Raw genomic sequence first — 23065 nt, 5'->3', positions numbered from 1 at the left:
CAAACTGACTCCATGTGTAGTCTAAGTTGATTTTTTTTACAGAATTAGGTAATGGATGTAACATGTACATGTTTGATGGGTTTTTTAAAACCAAAAATTCTTCACATAGGCAACACAAAATTAAATTTAAAAAACTTATTTTGCAAATTTGCATGTAATTGATTATTTGGTATAATTTTATACTATCCATGGGGAAAGGCAAAGAGCTCCTAAAACATGAAGATTCTGCTTAACTCTCACAATGTCTCCTAAGATTGCCTCTGAGCATTATGCACCAATACTTGAACACGTCCTTACATTGTTGCCTGAAGGATTAGAAATGTGTTGGGTGGGTTTTTAATGTAAACTTAGATTTTTCTGGATGCTAAATTTTGTGACTACTGCAGTTTCTTCATTTGTGTTATGCAGTTTTGGAAAATGCACAGCTTTACTTATTTTGTCCTTTGAGATAATAGGTTATCAAGTTTGGGGGGAGGTTAAGTAGATTATAGCTTTTAAAACTCTACCCTTCAAATGTTTTATCCCTGACATTTCCTCTGACAGACAGTTTTCTCCCTACTTATGTATCATACACTCCCAGTCATCTACATGCTTTTGTTTTATCTGGTGTTTCTGTTAATCCCTGCATTTTTGAAGTAACAGAATCAAAGTATCTACAAAGTATGCCTCCCAAAAACAGGTTTCAGAACCTTCATTTAATGCAAATGGGAATGTTTTTATTATTGTTAAAAGAAACTGAATCTTTTTTGAATTTCACTATTCAAGGCATCAGAACAAAATACCTGCTGTGGGCTTGTCCTCTAAATACATCTTGTATGTACATAAATATAGTAAATTCCAACCATTTATTATTTCCCCCCCAAATTCCATTCTTGATGGTTCCCATGACCTCTTTCTTGTTCTGTTTGACTTGTAATTCAGCAGCATAACCCATAGCCCTAATCCTTCATGCTTTGCCTTAAACGGGCACAGTGGTCTAGACTCCTCTTCTCATCCTAGTTCCCTCCATCTCCATCCACTGGAGTTTGGGAGGGATTGTTTTGCAGACATTCATCTGCAACTTTACAGCACAGTTGGATAGCATCTGCAATTCATCACTGAGTTCACAGAACCATACGGATAAAGAGAAACTCCTGAAGGTATGTTTTGAATTTCCTTCTTCTCTGCCACCTCCCCTTTCCAGTATTATTTCAAGGATCAGATATACCGGTTATTAAAATAGGCTAGTAGGCAGTGATGCCCAGCAAATTCTCCCCATCCGTGCACATACGTGCTTGAAACAAGTGATATTCACATATTATGTATTCATAGTTCATGTATTAACTTTGAGAGAACTTGTGTACTTCCATACAGAACCCTCCATCCCCCCTCCTCTGTGTAATCTCTCAAATACTTGCACAGGGCTGACAACAATAGCTCCATTTCAGAGCTGAATTAAGCAAGGCGGCTGTATTCATTTATGTTGGCCGAGGAGCACCTGAAAGAAGAGAGGAAAGTCCCAGTTGGATACTTGGGTGTGTGTGTGTGTGTGGAATCTATGACAGAATAAAAACAGTAGAGTGCCCAGTGTGCTCTAATTTTTTTAAAAAAATATATAACAAAGCTGCTACTGGAGATAGCTCAAGATGGGTAGCCGTGTTAGTCTGTCTATAGCAGTAGAAAAGAGCAAGAGTCCAGTAGCACCTTAAAGGTAAAGGTAAAGGTTCCCTTGCTCGAAAGCCAATCGAATCCGATTCTAGGGTTGCGGTGCTCATCTCCGTTTCAAAGCCGAAGAGCCAGCACTGTCCAAAGACGTTTCTGTGGTCATGTGGCCAGCATGACTAAACACCAAGGCGCACGGAACGCTGTTACCTTCCCACGGAAGTGGTACCTATTTATCTACTTGCAATTTCTTGCTTTCGAACTGCTAGGTTAGCAGGAGCTGGAACTAGAGACGGGAGCTCACTCCGTCATGTGGCACACTCGGGTCTCGAACTGCTGAACTACCGACCTTCCACAGCCTGCAGTTCAGTGTCTTAACCACTTGAGCCACTGCAGCTCTAATAAAATATGTGGTAGGGTGTGAGCTTTCGTGAGTCACTACTCACTTCCTCAGATACAGCTAGAATGTGAGTCCATCTGTCCTTGTATCATGGAGAGTGGAGTGATTTCTGATGGTGAATGACAATAGCCGGTGTGATATGCAGAGGGGTCAGCCCTTCTCTTGCTTACAGACAGCCTGCTAACGTAAAACAACTTTTCACGCAATGACAAACAACTTAACAGTAACATGGACTCCAGTACCAAGCCCTGCAATAAACCAAGACGGCAACTTTGCTCTCATATAGATCCTAGCAACACCATCACTGGACCCAGCAACATCAGCCATACCATCTCAGGTTCATATTCCTGCTCATCCTCTAATGTAATTTATGCCATCACGTGTCAGCAATGCCCTTCCACCCTCTACACTGGACAAATAGGCCAGTACCTACAAACAAAGAATAAATGAACAGAAGTCTGACATTAGAAACCACAACATTCAAAAACCAGTGGGGGAACAATTTAACCTTCCAGGACATTCAGCTGCTGACCTAAGAGTAGCCGTTCTCTTAAAAAGGAAGTTCAAAGGGAGATTAGAAAGAGAGACTGCCAAACTGCAACTGATAACAAAACTCAAGACAATGCATCCTCTTGGACTGAATCGAGACTTAGGTTTCCTGTCCAAGTTCCCCAAAGAGCTAGGATTGCACTGCGGGACACTTTTGTGCTGTTCAGTTATTCTGTTTGCACATTCAGGTACAAGTGAATTGCACTTAATGTAGCTCTGTATTCCCCATTAATTAATGCAGCATGGGCAAGATCCTACTGTATGTTTATTTAGGAACAAACCTGTTTAAGCAAAGTGCATCTTATCCTTGGCAGTTGTTCTATTTATTGCTTTGTTTACAGTGCAATTAGTTATTTTCTTTCCCCTGTACAGCGATCTAACATATCAGGGTGACACTCTTGTTTTTGGGTGAAACTCTATGGTAAAATTGGGGTCAAACCATAGAGTTTTGCCCCAAAACCAGAGCATCGCTGTGTGACGTCCCTGATGTGAGGATGTCATGCGAGGACGTTGCTGTTTGTGGGCAGGGTTTCCCCCACCAGCCCTGGGGAATGGCAACCTTATCCATGGATGACTTGATACCACATGAGTTCTAAGACTCACCCAGGCCTAGCTGCTTGCTACTGGTCAGCAGCAGCCACCACATGAAAGCCAGTGTGATGTAGTGGTTAGAGTTTCAGACTAGAATCTGGGAGACCTAGGTTGGAATCCCCATTCTGCTGTGGAATCTTGCTGGGTGATCTTGGGCCAGTCACACACTTTCAGCCTAACCTACCTCACAGGGTTGCTGTGAAAAGAATGATGAAACTGTTAGGCTGCAGAAGGAGAAAAGGAAGAATTTTATTTATTTATTTATACCCTGCCCTCCCCGCAAGCGGGGAAGAAGGAGAAAGAGAAAAGGAAGCAGAGAAAGGTGAGAATATAGAGGCTGCTGGGAGGAGGGGAAAAGGAAATAGTGTGGGGAAAAGGATTAAGAAACTGAGATGCCCCTCACAAGTCCTAGGGTTGCGAGCACGTCCTAGGGTGGCCAGGTCCCCGCATCACTCCAGTGGGGGGATTTGGGGGCATTCCAGGGGCAGGCGGGGATCCCCCCAAGCGCCACCCCCAACAGTGACCATCAGCCAGAGGGCCCTTTAAATCAGCTGGAGAGCCCTTTAAAGGGTCTTTTTGTGAGTGGGGTGGGGCTGATTTCCCAGCAGTGATTTGCCAGTGTCATGAGCGGCGACGATGGCACTGAGTCCCTGCCCAAGTTGGAATCACAGCCAGAGGCGCCAGCATTGCCAGAAACAGAAGCCGGCCCCCCTCTGACTCCTCACAAGTTGACAACTTGCCAGCGTCTGAGCCTGTAAACCCTGTACCTGGTCCTGCAGCAGCCGAGGCAGCACAGGTGCAATCGGGGAGCCCGCCTGACTCACCTCCGTGGATGGTTCAGCTAAGGGAGTGGCTCTGCAGAGACTTAGCCACCCGCCCTCGAGATGCACGCTGGCAGGGAAGGCGAGCGCTGAGTCCTGAGTATTAGCAGGAGCACCACCGCCACCACGGGAAGCCCAGCCAGAGGCCTATATAACTCCCACTCAAGATTGGGCTCTCGTGGAAGCAATGAGTTACCTCCATGCATGCCTCACATCCACCTTCGGTTCCTGTCTTTGAACCTCCACTCTGGCTCGGATTCCTGGCTTCCTGACCCTTGCTTCAGACTCATGATTTGGCTCTCGCTTTGACTCTCCTGGCAACGACCTCGGACTGAACTTGACTTCTGCCTCTTAGCCTGTGACAGCCACTTGGGATTCAGGCATGCAAATCACTGCTGGGAAATCAGCCCCACGCACTGTGGCTCCACCCCACTTGCAAAAAGACCGAGCAGAGCGTTCAGCCAGTGACAGGCCCTCTCCCTCCCCCCTGAAAGATTTAAGGGCCCCTCCAGCTGCTCGGCAGGCCACATGCTCCCCGTCGATCAGCTGAAGCCCTTTAAATCTTGCAGGAGGGGGACAGAGAAGGGAGATTGCTCTTGGGGGAGGGGCTAGAAGGTGGGGCTTCCCCCATGGGCCAGCTGGGTGGTGGTAGATTGGAGCCCCCCCCAAAAGTGGGGGAAACCCCACCCAGACCTGAGGGCTGGCAACTATGTGGAACTGGGCATGGCCCAGCAGCTGTCGCTAAGCAACTCAGCCAGAGGTTTCCCAGGGAGAGGCTGCCAGGAGTAGGAAAGGAGGGGAAACTGAAGGGGGGAGAAGAGACAAAGGTATTGATGTTTATCATGTTGACTGCCTTGCTCCCTGTGTGTGTGCGCACATGTGAATGCCTGAACATGTTGGTGCCAGCCTTGCCCTTAAGAGCTAGTGATGTAAATTGTCTTCAATTTTAGGATATGCTGAATCTGCTGGATGATCGAGTGAGCTCACTTGCATCGAATAATGAAAGCAAGGAGGAAAAACACCACAGAGCCACTGAACTGATGAGAGAGGTAGAGTCTTGGCTCAGAAATATTGCGGTCACCCTGGCCAATGAGCCCATAAGCATTGAGACCAGCAAAGGCACAGGTTAGTGTGCAGAAGGTTTTGGCTAATCTCAGTCTTCCGTAACTACAGAGGCTGGGATTTCCCTCTTACCCTCCTGTCCTCTGTAGAACTTCCAGGTGTGTGTGGCAACAAAAGTATGGGGAATATCCTCTTTCCTTTCACTCTGCTTCATACAGGCTCTAGACTCTGTTGGTGGAGCAACTGGGATATTTGGAAGAAAGTGTTGTTTTGTTCAGTGATAGCTACCCTTGCCCTTTACTGCTAGATGCAATTCTATACCTTGATGCAATTCTTGTCATTCCAGAATTGGACATGGAGATCAGGACAGCCGGAAACCACAGTCAGCGCTCAGCATTGCTATCTCAGAATGGGACGCAAATGGAGCTAAGCTGGGATGTTGCAAACAGAGAAGACAAAGGTAAATAGCTTCCCTGTGCCACAAGGACAGCAGTGCCTCTTTTCTGTGTAATTTCCCCAGCTTTTTGTAGTGACAAAAGGCATGGTCCTGTGGCTATGGCCATATTGGTACTCCCTAGAGCTGTAGCCACAGCACAGTTCCTTCTGTGACTACAAAAAGATGAGGAACTTATATAGTGAATAGGAGTAAGTCACCTTGTGGCACAGCTGCAGTGCCAGGCACTGATGGAGGTCTGAGCTAGCAACGACTGATTAGGAAAAAGATTGTGGGAGTGTGATGGATAGTTTAATGAAAATGTTCTGTCTGCTGCTGCTGCTGTGAAAAAGGCAAATTCCATTGTAGGGACTTGTCATGATCTGTGCAGGACTGGGAGCAAGGCCTCGTGCGGTCTGGTCCCAGGAGAGACCAGTGTGGGAGCGGAAAGCAGACAGCCTACAATCCCCATAATGCTTAGAGAGGGTTATAGCCAATCAGTTTCCAGAGAGTCTGTGAGGAGATTCTGACTTAAGCTGTTAACTGTGAAAAACGGTGTTCTTTCGTCTCTCAGCTGCGGTCTGGTCTCACAGAGGGGACAGGCTGGTCTGGTGAGAGAAAAAGATCCCTCACTGGGGACAGAGTGAGAACAGGTAATGTAGCCTGGCAGGCTGTGGGCCTTGAAGGAGTAACCAGTTAAGCGAACTAGGTAGTCGTGTTAGGTTTGTGTTTATTTTGCCTTTTAAACACTGTTAGATCTTTTAAAGCACCTTGTCTTGTTTTCCTTGCCCCGGTACTGTGTTAATAAACCATTTTGTTATTGTTACCTGCCTGGTCATCACACTGATGTTCTCGGATTAAAAAGGGGGCATTTTTGGATGGGCTTGGGAGGGTACCCTGGGCCTTCTCAAGGAACCCGAAATCCAGGGTGGTGGCGGTGGAAGGTGGCGACCCCCTGGGGTCATGACAGGACTGTTAGGAAAGGCATTCAGAATATAGCTACAAATACTGTAGTGCCCCAGGATAAATCTGTGGTGCAGTCATATGTGGAACACTGTGGACAGTTTTGGTCACTCCATCTCATATGGGCTTCCTTGAGGGATCTGGCTACCACTGTTGGTAACAAAATAGTGGACTAGGTGGACCCTTGGTCTGGTCAAGAAGGACATGCTCTCAAGGGACACTAGAAGGAGCTTCTTATTGTGGCATCCCAGCCAGCAGCTGTTGAGCCCCCAGTTCTCTGGGAGCCAATGCACTCTATCTAAACTGCCACCTCTGTCCTTTCAGCCGTCAGTCTGATAGGCCTGCTCTCCTACCAAGACCTTGGGCCTCTTCTGACTGGAGCTCCTATTGATGGGAGTGAAGGGGAGGCAGACCAGCCCATCACTCAAGTAATACTGTCCAAGGTAGCAGCTGCCTTTGTAGGCCACAAAAACACCGTGTCCTTGAATATCCCTGTGAATTTTACATTCAACCACCTGGAAGCTGTGAGTAGTTCATTGTACCCTTCCTCTTTATCCTTCCTGCCAGTGCACAATAGCTTATCATGCTTCCTTGGCTGGCTTTGTACAATAACTGCCATTTCCCTTTTACATAGGGAATTGGACATGCCAGAAGAGAAAGAATATCCTCCTTGGCCCACTTCTGGTTGGCCCACTCCCAAGTCTCGGGCTGTACATCTTATCTCTCCACAATGGGTGCAATAAATCCCAAGCTGTCTATCCTCCCTGACACACTGCCTTCACATACAGATCCTTGTGGAGAAACGCCATTTTATGTATATGTTTAAGTTGGTGTGGGCCAGATAGGAGGGGACCATCAAACCTGAGGTAGGCCTTGGCCTAGTCTCTTCCTCATTCCCTCCCCCTCCTGTCTCCAACCAGTAGTCTGAGGGCAGCTCCCTAGAGAGGACAGGAAGTCCATCAAGGCTGTGAGGAGATCTGCCCCAGAATGCTGCAGGAGGGAGAGCCACTTCCTGGGCGGGAAGGGCTGTTGGAGATAGTGGAGCTTTGGGGCGGGAGGCCAGTCTATGAGAATTGAGGTCGGTCTGTCAGAAGTCTGGAGTCAGTCAGGCTGTCGGCTGGAGGAGGCAGAGGCCATGTTGGGAGTTGTGCTAATCTAACTTCCTTCAAGTGAAAGCAAGTCATGTGGCTGCCCTGCAGACCATCTAGACAGGGTATGTGTAGTGAAGGGAGAGACGGAGCGATTTTGTCACTTTTATTTTGATTCTTCAGTTCACTGTTAATAAGCCTGTATATAGTTGAGTGGTTTCAAAATAAATCCTTTTAATGTTGACATTGAGAAGTCCCTCTGTATCGCATAGTTCCCCCAGCCACTTGGACACGCTAGGAGTGGGTTGGGGACTCTCTGAGGAGAAGAACAAAATGGCCAGTTGCCAACTCTCCAGGGGAGCCCCGAAGATTGCCAGGAAGCCCTGAGGTGGGTTTCTAGTGACATCAGAGGGAGGTTAGGAGGCTGTCCCGCCTAACCAGAACCCAAGACAGGGACAGTGGTGGCAGCAGTACCCGGAGGCAGTGGTGAAAAACTGCCCCTTCAGGTGCCAGGTCAGGCAAAGGAGGGGTGGGCAGAGCGGGGCCTGCCAGCTGACGCGGGCCCATTCCACCAAAATCCTTATAAAACCTTCCCTTATCAACAAATATGATAGAGAAAGTTATGAAGTGTTGCTAGATAAAAACAGTAAACTAAAATTGGAGGAGACTCTGCTCTGCTCACATAATATAAAGCTGACATGGTGGGAAAGTTTTGTGCTCTCAAGTCACTGAGCATGACTCTTACTCCCCTTACTTCTAAGGTACATCCTCCCAGTTTCTCCTTGGGCAAAAAGCTTGAACAGAGACTGATTTGTGCCTTCTGGGAGCCCATCAGTGGGGGCTGGTCTACCAAAGGCTGCCAACTTCTGGAATCCAGTGGCAACAGCACCCGCTGCCAGTGCGACCACTTGACCAGCTTTGCTGTGCTTATGGCCTTCTATGAAGTGGAGGTGAGTCCAAAACAGACAATAAGGGAGAGGGGCATGGCTCAGAGGGAGAGCCTCTGCTTTGCAGGCGGAAGATCCCAGTCTGACTTCAACAGCATCTGTAGTTAAAAAGGATCCAGGTATGTAGGTGATGTGACAGATCTCTGCCTGAGACCCTGTAGAAATACTGCTGGTCAGAGTAGGTAATACAGACCTTGATAGACCAGTGGTCTGACTTGGTATAAGACAAGTCCATATGAGCAGAAGACTTGATGCTTCTTTTTAAATTTATTTATAGCCCTCCTTCCTTGATGAGACTCAAGGCAGACTACAGAATAAAAAAGCATGCTTCCTTTGCTATTAGCAGTTTTTTTCTTGTGTACTGACATGGAGGAAAAGGTCTGTAAAAAGGAGCCAGGCTGGAGGAAGCCCGGAGGACTCTTCTTCCAGCCTAAAGAGAGCCTTCCTCCAGCATAAGTATCTCTAATGTGCGAGAGGGGGAGACAGTAGCTCTCTCCCAGCTGTTGCCTCCCGGGTTCTCAGTCGCGGACCAGGAGGGGGGGAGTGGCTGTATTCATTCGGGAGGCTTACTCCTTCAGGGTGCTCCCGCCACCAAAGATCGCAGGCATAGGGTGTGCTGGCCTAGTTTGGGAAGCCAGGGAGAGTTTGGCAATTTGGCTGGTGTACTGACTGCCCAACGCACCAGCCAATAGCCCACAGTCCCTGATGGAGGCTGTGTCAGGCTGGGCATTGGAACACCCTAGACTGATAGTCTTGAGTGGCTTCAATGTCCATGCTGATGATGCGGCCTCCACTCAGGCAGCAGACCTAGTGTCGTCCATGGTGGCGCTGGGACTCTCCCAATATATAACGACTCCCACTCACCGGGCTGGGCACACAGTTGACTTGATCTTCATGACGGGGGTTACAGTGGACCAGATCACTGCCTTAGCAGTGCCATGGTTGGACCACCTTGCCCTGAGGGCCCGTCTGAATGTTTCACCCCGACCCTGTTTGGGTGGCGAGCGTATTTTAACTCACCTGCGAAGCCACATGGACCCAATACGGCTTCAGATGGCTCTATGGGATCCAATGCCCCCCAGCAGTTCATTAGATGAGCTTGTAGAGGATTGGCATAGCCAACTCTCTGCAACCATTAACGAGATCGCTCCCGAACGCCCTCTGCACCCTTGCTCCAAGCTTGCACCTTGGTACACCCAGGAGTTGTGACTGATGAAGCAAGGGCTCAGACAGCTAGAGAGACAGTGGCAGCACACCCATGATGAAGCTACAAGAACATCCTGTAGGACATTTTTGAGATCCTGTGAGATGGCAATTGACATTGCTACAAAGCAGGTCAAACGCTAGGGAATTGGATATTGGCTGTGAGGCATTTGCGAGCTATTTCGCGGACAAAGTCTTGTCGTTCCGTCGTGACCTCCCTGCCACAGTTGAGACAGTGAGTGAACTCGAGGCTCCTCATGTCTTCCAGTCAGGTTATGGATCACTTCAGTCCACTCAGCCTAGAGGAAGTTGACAAATTGCTCCTGGCTGTACGCCCCACCACATGTCTCCTTGATCCGTGCCCATTGTGGCTAGTGAAAGCTGGTCGTGATGAGTTTCAGGGTGCCCTAGGGGAGATTATTAACAGGTCCCTCTTGGAGGGGCTGTTCCCTGGGAGGCAGTAGTTCGTTCCGTCTTGAAAAAAAAATCTTTGGATCCAGCCAAATTGGCCAACTACTGGCCGGTTTCCAACTTGCCCTCTTTGGGCAAGTTAATCGAGAGGGCTGTTGCAGTCCAGCTACAGAGCTCTTTGGATGACACTTCCATTTTAGACCCCTCCCAGTCTAGTTTTCACCCAGGACATGGGATGGAGACTGCACTGGTCGGCCTCACTGATGACCTCCGGAGGCATCTGGATCGAGGCGGGTCAGCAGTGCTGTTGTTGTTAGACCTGTCAGCAGCGTTCAACATGGTCGACCATCAGCTACTAATCACCGCCTCGCTGACTCTGGAGTTCAGGCGCTTGCTTTGCAATGGCTCGCGTCCTTCCTTCAGGGTTGGGGACAAAGGGTGGCATTAAGGGAACAGCTGTCCCATAGGCACCCACGGATCTGTGGAGTACCTCAAGGGGCGGTACTTTCCCCAATGCTGTTTAACATCTATATGCACCCCCTTGCCCAGATTGCCCGGAGGCATGGGCTGGGGTGTCACCAATATGCAGATGACACCCAGCTCTATCTGCTGTTGGGCGGCCGTCTGACTCTACCCCAGAAGATCTAGACTGGGCATTACAAGCTGTGTCTGGTTGGCTTAGACTGAGTTGAGTGAAACTGAATCCGACAAAGACGGAGGTCCTGTGCCTGAGCCGGGGTGGACCGAGGGTAGGGATCCCACTCCCAACCTTTGATGGGGCGCAGTTGGTGCCAGTGCCGGAGGTTAGGAGTTTGGGAGTGCTCTTGGATGCCTCTTTATCAGTAGAGGCCCAGGTAGCAGCCATTGCCAAGTCAGCCTTTTATCATCTTTGGCTGATCAGGCAGTTGGTTCCCTTCCTCGAATGCAACGACTTGGCAACAGTGATCTATGCGATGGTCACCTCGAGGTTAGACTACTGTAATGCTCTCTACACGGGGCTGCCCTTGTCTCAAATCCGGAAGCTGCAGCTAGTGCAAAATGCTGCAGCCGGGCTGTTGATGGGTCTTTCTCTATAGGAATACATCCCGCCTGTGTTGAAAGCACTGCACTGGCTGCCAATAGCATACCAGATGCTGGTTTTGACCTTTAAAGCCCTTTATGGTTGGGATCTGGCATACCTAAGGGACTGCCTTTCCCCATATGTTCCCCAGAGCACTGCGTTCAGGGGCCCAAAACTGGTTGGCCCTTCCAGGTCCCAAAGATGCCACGTTGGCAATAGCCAGGGCCTTCTCCGTGGTGGCTCTGAACTGATGGAATGAGCTCCCGGAAGAGATCAGGGCCCTGTGGAACCTTTTACAGTTCTGCAGGGCCTGCAAGACAGAGCTCTTCCACCAGGCCTTTGCTTAGAAGCCACATAAAACATCTGAGAAGTGACACTGTGCCCTGGCCTTACCACCTTTAGCCACCCTCGCTGCATAAATAAGTAGATCAATGGAGCTGGTGCAGGAATACCATCATGATTGTCACCTATAGAGTATTGCTCAATCTTGAAATTTCTGCTCTCGCACTTTATCTGAATATTGTTCCAGCACTTTAGGATAATTGATTTGTTTATGGTTTTTGGTTGTTTTTATGATGGACTTTAATTGTATTTATATGTTCATTTTATGTAAGCTGCCCTGAGCCTGCCTCAGCAGGGAGGGTGAGGTATAAATAGAATAAATAAATAAATGTTGGAGAAAGAGTCCTTTAGATAGGAAGGCTCCTTAATGCTAAAAAAAGATTCCAGTCTGCTCAGTGGATTGCTAGTGAGTCCAGGGCTTGAAATGAGTGAGAGAGAGAGGAGGAGACGGGGAAGAGTTTCAGATGAAGGTTATACGATGATGATGAATCTAACATCTGCGGTTTGTGCCCCCAGTGTAACATCTAAAGAGGAAACTTGCACATCTCCCACCATAGTGAGATTCATACAGTTGACACACATCTGGTGACCAGGGCTCCTCTTGCAAAGGAGATGCATCCCTTTTTTAAAAAAAAAAGTATGAAAAAAGGATGCATGAGTCACTTGTGTTTCCACCAAAGCAGGGGAACAGCTGAAAAGGAGCTCACTGTGTGGGGACATGTGTGAATTTTCTTCTTTGTACTCTCGGTGTAACTTCCTAACAGTTGCACATACAATTCGGAGCCAACTTTTTAACAGTCCCTGTGTCAACAACTAGCCATGGGACCCAGGGACCTGTAACGGGCCCTCCCCAGCCAGAGACACTGCCACCATCTGTGTGTAGCTGTGACATGCACACCCGATCATAGCCAAGAAGGAGTAAAAGGGAAGTGGTGTGGCATTTATGAGTGTGCACAGTACAGGCTGCTTGCCTCGGGCAGCCCTGTTTCTGCAGCAGTCACCTGCCACTGCCTTCTGCTTTGGCATCCAGCCCACGCAGTTGCCCAGGTCCCAGCAGATGAGTGCAGCTGAGAGGCAGGAGCCTCAGAGCAGCACAACAGTAAGAAAGAAGGGGGCAGAGGCAGCAGCTAGGGGCAGAGGGGGGCATGAGGCCGTTCTGCACCTGCCTGTGGCTTTACTCACTTCACTGCCTAGCAAAGCATGTGGATGTAGCCAAGCCCCCAGGCTTCAAGAGTGATGAGGAGTAAGTGGGTTTCCATCTCAAATGTCAGATGGGTGAGGAAAGGGGTTCCAAAGGCACTCTGGCGCCCAAAGGCCTGCAGAAGTCTAGAGATCAGCTGCTTTTGAATGGTACCTTCCTGGTACAGAGGCTGCTAGGAGTGAGTTTGCTAATGGGTTTGTTAGTGGGCAGTCTGGCCCAAGGCTGTAGTTTGATCAAAGCAGGCTGCCCAAGAAGGACCTCTCCATCTTCAGATTACATATCACTACTAGGTTACCTTTCAAAAGCTTTACTTCCACTTCTAAACTTTCTTCCTTGCAACACTTCCCAGAAGAGTAATCAGCTATCCATGCTGTCCTGTATCACAGCATGGTGCAAACAGGAAGTTCTCTTCTCCAACACTTATTTATTTGAGTGCACCAGGAGGGGTTTCTGTTGTGGGCAGATTTGCCAAATCGCTGGTTATGGCCCCCTTTCTGCTGACTTGTATTGCACTACCTTAACGATTTCCCTCCCGAGCAGGACCACAGACTGGTTGTCATCACCAGGATCGGGCTGGTTGTCTCTCTGATCTTCTTGTTCCTCTCCATCCTCACCTTCCTGTTTTGTCGCTCCATCCGAGGCACCCGCACCACCATCCACCTCCACCTTTGCTTGGCACTCTTTGCTGCCTATGCCATCTTCCTGGTGGGTGCTGGGAACACTGCCAATAAGGTAACTGACCAGGCCAGGCAATCTGTAAAACTATCCATAAGAGGCATTCCAAGGGAAGTAGCTGGGAGGGAGGAAAAAAGGGAGCCCAGGGCCCTTCTAGGGTATTTTTCAATGTGGGAGGCTCCCAGTTACTCCTTGGGAGCATGGGGTTTTTACATTGATTGACAAGTGTCCCTTCCATATAGTCCCAGATGACACCTCAGCAAGGACTTGTGCCTGCTCCTTCAAGGAGGGGCAATATGTAGTTGAACAGGTAAGAACTGAAACCTGCAATGGATTGCACATGACCAGAAGTGCAGCATAATGGCTGAAGGTGGCACTGGGCTAGGAAGTGTGACTGCCTCCAGTACACCAACTTTAATGAAATAGATCTTTTGTATCTTCCATAGTGCAGAGATCTCCTGGCTGAGACAGAAGCAAAGCAATTTATTTTGCACAGCATGTGGATGTCAGCCCTGGCTAGTATTTGGAAGGGAGACCACAAAGGAATATCAGGGTCATGATGGGGAGGCAGGCAGTGGCAAGCCACCTCTGAATGTCTCTTTTCTTGAAAGAGAAGAGGCCAAAGAGAAGAGTTGCCAGATGTCGGCTGTGACTTGGCAGCACTTTCCACTGCCATCAGAATCTGCAGCTTTTGCTAGGAAGTCAGATTGCTTTGCAGAGGTACATGGAGGTCCGTGTTTCACTCGAGGGGGAGGGTGACAGGTTACTTGGTACTGTGGTTAGATAGCTGATCTCCACTATGGACATTTCAGTTTCTAGGCTGTGGCCCTGTTTGTTTGAAGAAGCCAGTTTGATGTAGCGCTTAAGAGAGGCGGACTCTAATCTGGAGAACCAGATTGGGTCAGTCTCAGTTTTCTCAGAACTCTCTCAGCCCCATCTACCTTACAGGGTGTCTGTTGTTGGGAGAGGAAGGGAAGGAGATTGTAAGCCGCTCTGAGACCCCAAGTGAAGGGCGGGGTATAAATCCAATCCTCCTCCTCCTGTAAGGGTTTGGCCACTGCATACTTAGACCTTTGTGCAAAAGTCTTCACTGAGCAGTCTCTTCACAGTCTCCCTTTGGTCCTGTCTCCTCTTCCAGACAGCGTGTGCTATAGTGGCTGGGCTGCTGCACTACTTTTTCCTGTCCGCTTTCTGCTGGATGTTGCTAGAAGGTGTGGAGCTCTACTTGATGGTAGTTCAGGTCTTCAGAACCCACAGTCTCAAGCACTGGCACCATATACTTGTGGGATATGGACTCCCAGCCATCATGGTGGGAATTGCAGCGGCCATCGACCATCGAGGCTATGGCACCAAGAATAAGTGAGTCCTGGGGTTACAGCATACACCCACATGGGTTACAGAAAACTTGGGCACTTCAGAAGTTTGGCCACCAGAACCGGAAGCATCTGCACTTGTGTAGCAGGTGTGTCGTTTAAAGGGTGGGATGGTGCTGTTGAGAGAAGAGGCCAAAGGCTGGATTTGCTCTTGGAATAAGAGGGCTCAACAGGCAAGCAAAAGATCATGCAGTTTCCATCCTCGAGCACTAAGTAGTTGGTGACACAGCTGCTATATGTGTAGCTACAATTCCTGCCCCATTGGCAGAGAGGTTTCTGCTGAGGGGCTCACATAGAAAGGATGGCAAAAGGTTATTTTATGGAAGACAGCATGGGATATATATTTTTAAACAAATAAGATTTCCCAGGGGGTGGATGACTGCTATGAATACTGATGCATGCAAAAAGATTCATTTTCTGCTTTCTCCCCCCCCTCCCCACCCATCACAGCTGCTGGCTCTCAATGGAACGTGGGTTTCTGTGGAGCTTCTTGGCACCTGTCTGCCTCATCATCCTGGTAAAGCCCAGTGAATCCTCAATGATCCATCCCTCCTACCTGGATTGCCACCCTTCCTTCCATCACAGCGCGTCCTCTGTTTTCATTACTTAAGCTTCTGTACAATCCAAACTTTATGTCATCTTCAGCATACACTCACAAGCAGTGTTCCCTCTAAGCTGAGTTAGTGTGAGCTAGCTCACAGTTTTTAGCCTCCAACTCACACATTTTTTGTCTTCGCTCAGGAAGGATGGCTCCAGAGCAAGCTAATTTAGGCAGTAGCCAAACTGCTCGCTCACAACTTTAATGCCAGTAGCTCACAAAGTAGAATTTTTGCTCACAAGACTCCACAGCTTAGAGGGGGAATTGCTCACAAGTGGCTTATTCATCTTTGGGTGCATTGGTCTCAGTTAGCTGTTTATGAGGCCCTTTATCAATTCCCTAGCTGTCTTCTTGCACTTTGCCTGATACTTCCTGTTTTACGCTTTTCCTTCTGTGTCTTGCCTGATGCCACACAAATACCTCCCACACTGTGGTTCTAGAGGAACTTTCTCCAAGTAATGGAGAAGCACTGGACCTGTATGGATCTGGGGCTTAGTTCACCCAAGTAAAACTGCCCTGATTCTGGTTCCCACTGTCTTCTAAGGCACAGTCCATCAGTCTGGTCACAGTTCAGTGCAAAAGCTTTTCCAAATGGGCTGGGAACATTTTGTCTGGCTATATGTTGCTTTTTTGGCAAATGAGCTCACCAAAGCAGCTAAGGGTTTTAACCATCCAAATAGCCCAGATATTAATCTTTGTTCTCTAAGGGCTGTTTCACACATGACTTTTTCCTACTGGTGTATACACATGTAGGGGGGAAAAATGCAGACCATATATACATATTAGGAAAGTTTAAAAAATGTGATGCATGAAACAGCCCTAAGTCCGAGTCTTATCTTGGCACCTTGCTAACATCCCCTTTCTCTCTCTTCTAAACAGATCAATGCCATTGTCTTCGTGGTTACTATCTGGAAACTTACTAAGAAATTTGCAGACATCAATCCTGACACGAGTCAACTAAAAAAGCAGAAGTAAGCATCTACAGAGAAGGAGGTCCCCTTGGACTCTAGTGTGGTATATTTTTCCCTTTTGTTCAATTGTTCAGTTTTGTTCAATTCCCTTTTGTTTCATTAGTTTTTACCTGTATTTCCATGAATGGAAGACAACCAACCCCCTTGCAGTGTTGTTATTTTTGTAAAGTTTTATTGCTTTACATACTTGTACCTTGCATGTGAGTTTAAGATGATGCCCTCTTTTTCTTGACTGCACACCTGGGGGGGGGGATACTAGTCTTCCTTTTGGGTAAATGGTAATTCTTGCTGGTTTCAGTGGAAAACAGGTCTCCAGTTTGGATGGAATCTTTAAGGAACTGTACTGTTCCCTCAAGATATCCTACATGCTAAATTTCTGGCAGACTGGAGAAAAGATTGGGGTTTAATAGGCAATTAAAATTTTTGCTTTCAGTGTCTCTTCTGTCACAAGCTGCCTTTTGCTCTGCTAATTGGAAATGGTCCCCATCGTTTTATTCTCTTCTGTCTCCTTCCAAACCCAAAGTCTGCCTGAGCGCTTTCAACCAGACAGCAAAACCCCAGAATAATTAATTAATGTTTTCAATTTGTTTTTATTATTACTATAAAAACCCACTCCTTTTGTTTCCTTGTGTTTTCATTTGTTAATAAACAAATGCACATCACTGCTAGAGTCTAGGAAGTACCTGTCATTCTGCAAAGTTTGTTGTCTCTCCATGTAATGACAAGACTGCAATAACCACTTTTCTTAGCCCTACTCATGATACAACCTCCCAATTTAAACCCCCCCACCCTGGTTCTGTCTTGTAGATCAGGGTTTCCCATTGTGTTGGTTTGGGACCTAAAAGAAAGTAAGTAAGAAAGCCTCTGCTTGCTTACTTAAAATGCTCTTGCTCTAGCAGCCAACGGGCTATAAGCAATATCACACTGAAACAACCCTATATTATCCCCTTTTACAATTAATTACAGCCAACAACAATTTTGCTACTAATAACACGATCCTATTAACTGTATCGAATAGTATCATCTGAATTAGACTCTGTGAAGAAAGATAAAATGTATAAGATATAAACTGCCCTAAATATTTCTTCCTCAGATCCTCCCCAAAACAACAGAACAGCAAAATGTATTCCAGAGTCTCAGAATGACCATCCCCACACTCACATCTTCTATCACAATAAGAAATACCTGCATAACGGCCCTCAGTAACCATTGACAGAAAGGCATTTAGCCTATCCAGCATAAATGCCCTTCTGTACTGGGGCACCATTAAGTAAAAAAAACATATTGTGAAATAAAGGGGATTAGGCTATGAGCAGCTACTGAGCACATTTGTTGTGCTCTCTCCTGCATACTTCTAAAATCCAGGGATATCACCGCTAACTCGATTTCTTTATCTCATATGCTTTGTTTGGGTTAAAGCCCAACATCTGAAGCTTGTTTTCAATGACCTTTTCCCAAGAGGTCAGTAGCCTCTCGTTAGACATGAGCATCTTAAAATATAACAAAAATGATCTTTGCTATGCTAAAGCTTCCAGAGATTTCTGATTTAATTCCACTCTAAGGGCTACCCCAGGAACACAGTTTGGCATGCCTGATATACCACAGAGAAACTGCCTTAAAGGTTGGTAAATTGATTCATCTACTGCATCAATCAAAACCCCAATACCATATAATATTTGGGGAATTACCTTAGCATTAAATGCTTTGATGCTCCAGGTATAGAATTCCCACCCCAGGTATGAAAAAAGTGAATTAGAGCATTTACTGGATACTTTTGCTTTATGTTTAATTTTATTTATTTATTTTATTAGATTTATATACCACCCTCCCCAAGTGGGCTCAGGGCGGTGTACAGCAATTAAATAATACACTTAAAATAATATTAAAATAACAATTCACATATAAATATAATAAAATGCCATGTAACCATATAACGATTAGATGATCAATCTGACTCAGGCCACTGATGGACAATTGACCAGAAAAGTTGGGCCAGAAGAACTAAGGCCAGAGAAGCTTGGGGGGGGGGGCACACGTCCGCTGCCTCAACCAAGTGCCCGGCGGAAGAGCTCTGTCTTGCAGGCCCTGCGGAACTGTAGTAGGTCCCGCAGGGCCCTGATCTCACATGGGAGCTCATTCCACCAGGCAGGGGCCAGGGCTGACAAAGCCCTGGGCCTGGTCAAAGCTAGTCAGATGTCCCTGCGGCCAGGAACCACTAACAGATGTTGGTTTGTAGACATCAGTGCCCTCCGGGGCTCATATAGGGAGAGGCGGTCTCGTAGGTATGCTGGTCCCTGGCCGTGTAGGGCTTTAAAGGTAAGCACCAGCACCTTGAAGCAGATCCGGAATTCAATAGGCAGCCAGTGCAGTTCACAGAACTGGGTGGATATGAGCCCGCACAGGCATCGCCGTCAGCATCCTTGCTGCTGCATTCTGCAGTAGCTGCAACTTCCAGAGCAGAGTCAAGGGCAGCCCCACGTAGAGACAATAATCTAATCTGGAAGTGACCATTGCATGGGTCACTGTAGCTAAGTCTCGGGTAGTAAAGTACAGGGCTAACTGTCTGATCTGCCTCAGATAGAAAAAGGCAGACCTGGCAGTGGTGGTGACCTGGACCTCCATAGAAAAGGAGATATCCAGGAACACCCCCAGACTCTTCACACTCGACATAGGCACCAGTGGAGCCCCATCGAAGGTTGGGAGCCTGATCCCCTGACTCAGCCCCCCGCAACTCAGGTACAGGACCTCCGTCTTAAATGGGTTTAACTTCAGTCAGCTCTGTCATAACCATCCAGCCACGGCCTGTAACACCTCGTCGGGATGTTCTGGGGCCATGTCTGGGCAGCTGTCCACCAGTAGATAGAGCTGGGTGTCATCTGCATACTGGTGACAACCCAGTCCATATCTCCGGATAATCTGGGTGAGGGGGTGCATATAGATATGGAACAGCATGGGGGAGAGGATCGCACCCTGCAGAACACCACATTCTAGTGGGTGCCGCTGGGATAACTCCCCCTCAAGTGCCACCCTCTGTCCCCGACCCTGAAGAAAGGAGGCTAGCCATTGCAGGGCAAGTCCCTGTATCCCAGTGTCAGCAAGCCGGTGGATTAACACCTCATGGTCAACCATATCAAACACTGCCGATAGATCGAGTAGAATTAGGAGTGCTGCTGAACCGCCTTGGTCCAAATGTCTTTAGAGGTTATCTACCAGGGCGACCAGCACCATCTCCATCCCATGGGCGTGGTGGAAGCTGGACTGGAAGGGATCCAGGACCTTAGCTTTATCCAAGAAAAGTGGGAGCTAAAAGGATTGCTAGATCATTTATATATCGATTGAACAAAAGAGGGGCCAATAAGCAGCCTTGCCTAACCCCTTTATTTTGGAGGATTTCATTAGTTAGCTGTCCTAAAACTCCTGTTCAAGCTTGGGACGAGGAATTAGAATATAATAGTTGGATTAGCCATAATAGCCTTTTGTCTATTGAGTTTGTTCTAATTTTTCTGAAGTTGCTCTCTTGTGGTTGAATAGAAAGCTTGTTTTAAATCCATAAAAGCGGCAAAGAGGGTTCCCCATTTTACCATAGTGTATTTTTCCACTAGCAATTGTAAAACCAGGCTGTGGTCTTATGGAGAGGGCCTTTCTGAAAGCTGGCTTGTTCAATTCCCAGAATGTTAGATAAATAGACCCAAGATGTTAACTTGTTATACAGGAATGAAGCATACAGTTCCCCTACCACAGATAATAGGCTTATAGGTAGATAATTTTGTGGATCTGAAAAACTTCCTTTGTTGTATATTGGAACAATAATAGCCCTCTTCCAAGAATTGGGCATAATTCCTGAGGTATTTCTTCTAGAGAAAAAGGGAGCAAGGATCCTAGTCCCATCACACTGGATTGGCCTTAAATCTGGACCAGGAACCTTATGAAGTTTTAATCATTGAATTAAATCTGACATTTCTCTAGCATTAATTGGAGGCCACTCCACGGCCATCAGTATATTTGGTTCCTTTGAATTAACAATGGTGGGATCAAAGACAGAGCCTCTGAAAGTGAGTCACAGGCCAGCCTTCCCTAATCGCTGCCCCTGCCCTTTCCATTGCTCTCTTTTGTGTTTTGGAAATGAAGATCTGATCCTGGAAACAGTACCTTCCATGTCATACATTCTTTGGTATTTTCCCCTCATTGCATGTATTGTTGATCAAGCAAAATGTGTCCCGATGGTTACTAGAGTGAGCTTCTTAGAATATTAGGGGGGATTTGAGAGAGTAGTGGAAAAGGAGATGGTGGTCAAAGGCTGGAATATAACCTCCATATGCAAAGGCTGTATATGTCGGAATGCTGCTTGTTTAGGATTGATTGGGGGGGGGGGAAGCTGTGTCCTTTGAGTGATGTTTGTTGGTTTCTCAAAAACATTTGGGTAGCCATTGTAGAAAATGGAATGCTGAACTGGATGGATGCCAGATTCATAGTTTGCCCAGGGTCCCCCAAAACCCTTGGGCCAGTCCTGGATGGGGTACCATACCGAAAAGTTTGGGAATTGCTGTCGTAGAGAACTGTACTAAGGACATCATGCTGTACCTAGGACTGGCTGAGGTAGCAGTTGACACTGGGGCTGATCCTGACTGCCTCCTGTAAGGACAAGGATTGTAGCCATCGGTATAATTTGTGCACTCAATTCTTTTCTGTCTTCAGGGTACTTGTAATCACAGCCATTGCCCAGCTCTGTATTTTGGGCACCACCTGGATCTTTGGCATGTTTCAGTTCAGTGATCACAGCCTTGTCATGTCCTACATCTTCACCATCCTCAACAGCTTCCAGGGGCTCTTCATCTTCGTCCTGCACTGTCTGCTCAAGAAACAGGTAACTGAAGCATGGGGAAGGGGGCAAGGCAAGACGATGAGGAATTGCAGAGTTCAGCATTTGGGGATGTCAGTAACTTTCAGGTGAGGCTGTAAGATCTAAGTATTTAAGAGCATTTAGGAGTTCTTGAAGGATACAATTGTCTGGCTGTAGAGAGTTTCTTTGTCCTGATCTGGAAAGCCCAGGCTAGCCTGATCTCATCAGATCTTGTGAAGCTAAGCTGGGTCAGCCCTAGTTAGTACTTGGATGGGAGACAACCAAAGAAATCCAGGGTTGCTACGCAGAGGAAGGCAATGGCAAGCCACCTCTGAATGTCTCTCGCCTTGAAAACCTTACAGGGTCACCATAATTCAGCTGTGATTTGATAGTGAAAGAGAGAGCTTTTGTTCAGAAATGCTGAAGATTATTACAACATGCATGTCAATCATAACTTTATTCTGTGTTCAGGTGCGTGATGACTACTGCCGATTGCTTTGCCGGCACAGAAGTGGCAAGCCCCAAAGTAGTGACAAGTATACAGAGTTCAATTCTACAGGGACTTTCAACACATTACGGGTAAGAGAAAACTGCTGAAAGCTTCCTCCTCATCTCACCCCCTCACTCAGTCCCTTACCCCATCTGGAGATTGTCTGCAGATCATCACTGGCACCTTCTGGATAACCCTGCAGTTCTGGAACTGTTTTTCAGCCTGGCTAAGGCTTTCTATTCTGTAGCCCCACCCTCTTCTATTTATTGCATTTAAGTCATGTATATCCCATCCTTCCGAACATTATCATTAATTAAAAACAAACTTGGTCTACAATCTTTTTTTAAAAAATTAAACCCCTAATAAACTGTAGAATTCAGACCATAATAAAATTAGAAACGACACCCCCCCCCCAAAAAAAGCCCCTATGTAATTACAATTTTATCAGGTGTCATAATTAACTATAACTGAGTATCCAGAAACATCCAATAATCATTTGCGAAACACTCTCTGGAATAGCCTGGCTTTTCTGAAGGCTGAAAGGGACAGGCTCTAGCTGGTAGTCCTGGGGAGGCTATTCTATAATAGGGGGAACATGGCTACAGAAAGAGGGAAAGCTCAGGACTACCCCCAGTGAAGGGAGTGTTGGGTTGCTGTAAGCACATGAGTCTTTACTAAGATAGGTGATCCTATGGTTCTGCATCGTTTCCATTTTTAAAAAGGAAGTTTCTCAAATACAGCTATTTCCTTTAGGGGAAAAGATCCCTGGGAGGGGAAGATTTGCAAGCCAAACTGCAAACACTGTGGGTTGCTTGCTGTAATGAGGTGCAAAGGCAGGAGATGGTGAGTGGGAAATATATGGATGATATAGTAGTATAATAAGCTATTGGACTGTTCTACTTGCTCCTTCCCTACAGCCACAGAAGTCTTCTCGAGAATCTGGAATATAGCAATGTCTCCTGAAGTGTGTTCCCAGACTGCAACTTTGCACATGATAAATACATCCCATCATTCCAGTAGCCTTTCCTCTGGTGGAACTACGCACTGCTACAGGCCTGCTGCAGCAAGGACAATAGAAGGGCATAGAGGCTGCCAAGAGACTGTGTAGGATCCTACAAAGGATGGTTCAGGAACTGGACTGCTAGTATGGAGCTGAACTTGCTGCTGGGTGCAGGCTGCCTCTACAGAAAGCCTCTTCCTCCTCTGCACTGGTACAAAGAGACTCTTCTTCCAACTGAAGCAAGTCTGTACAAATAAGGGTACTTGTGCACACAACATGCTTAGAGACTCTTCCCAATAAACACTGGGTGCCAGAGCCCGCGCATCATATTTCAATTGAATTTTGCAGAGCTGGTACACCTAACCAGTGAAATTGAAGAGCAGGAAGAGTCTGCCTCCCCAGTTAC

General features: G+C 47.2%; 1 protein-coding gene across 1 annotated transcript in view; it reads left to right on the top strand.

Annotated features, from left to right (window-relative positions):
* Window positions 1-22749, top strand: part of ADGRE5 (adhesion G protein-coupled receptor E5) — a 53043-nt gene extending 30294 nt beyond the window's left edge. The window contains exons 9-20 of the mRNA XM_015415184.1: window positions 1047-1139; window positions 4953-5127; window positions 5411-5524; window positions 6785-6984; window positions 8310-8498; window positions 13253-13444; window positions 14526-14746; window positions 15211-15277; window positions 16238-16329; window positions 21025-21193; window positions 21641-21748; window positions 22577-22749. Coding sequence (XP_015270670.1) covers window positions 1047-1139; window positions 4953-5127; window positions 5411-5524; window positions 6785-6984; window positions 8310-8498; window positions 13253-13444; window positions 14526-14746; window positions 15211-15277; window positions 16238-16329; window positions 21025-21193; window positions 21641-21748; window positions 22577-22609 — 1653 coding nt within the window. The 3' untranslated portion in view covers window positions 22610-22749. The remainder of the gene's footprint in view (window positions 1-1046; window positions 1140-4952; window positions 5128-5410; window positions 5525-6784; window positions 6985-8309; window positions 8499-13252; window positions 13445-14525; window positions 14747-15210; window positions 15278-16237; window positions 16330-21024; window positions 21194-21640; window positions 21749-22576) is intronic.
* Window positions 22750-23065: the final 316 nt, after the last annotated feature.

This window comes from Gekko japonicus, unplaced genomic scaffold, assembly GCF_001447785.1.
Source record: "Gekko japonicus isolate JY-2015 unplaced genomic scaffold, Gekko_japonicus_V1.1 scaffold83, whole genome shotgun sequence".
Taxonomy (NCBI): Eukaryota; Metazoa; Chordata; class Lepidosauria; order Squamata; family Gekkonidae; genus Gekko; species Gekko japonicus.
This window is presented reverse-complemented; position numbering and strand designations above follow the sequence as displayed.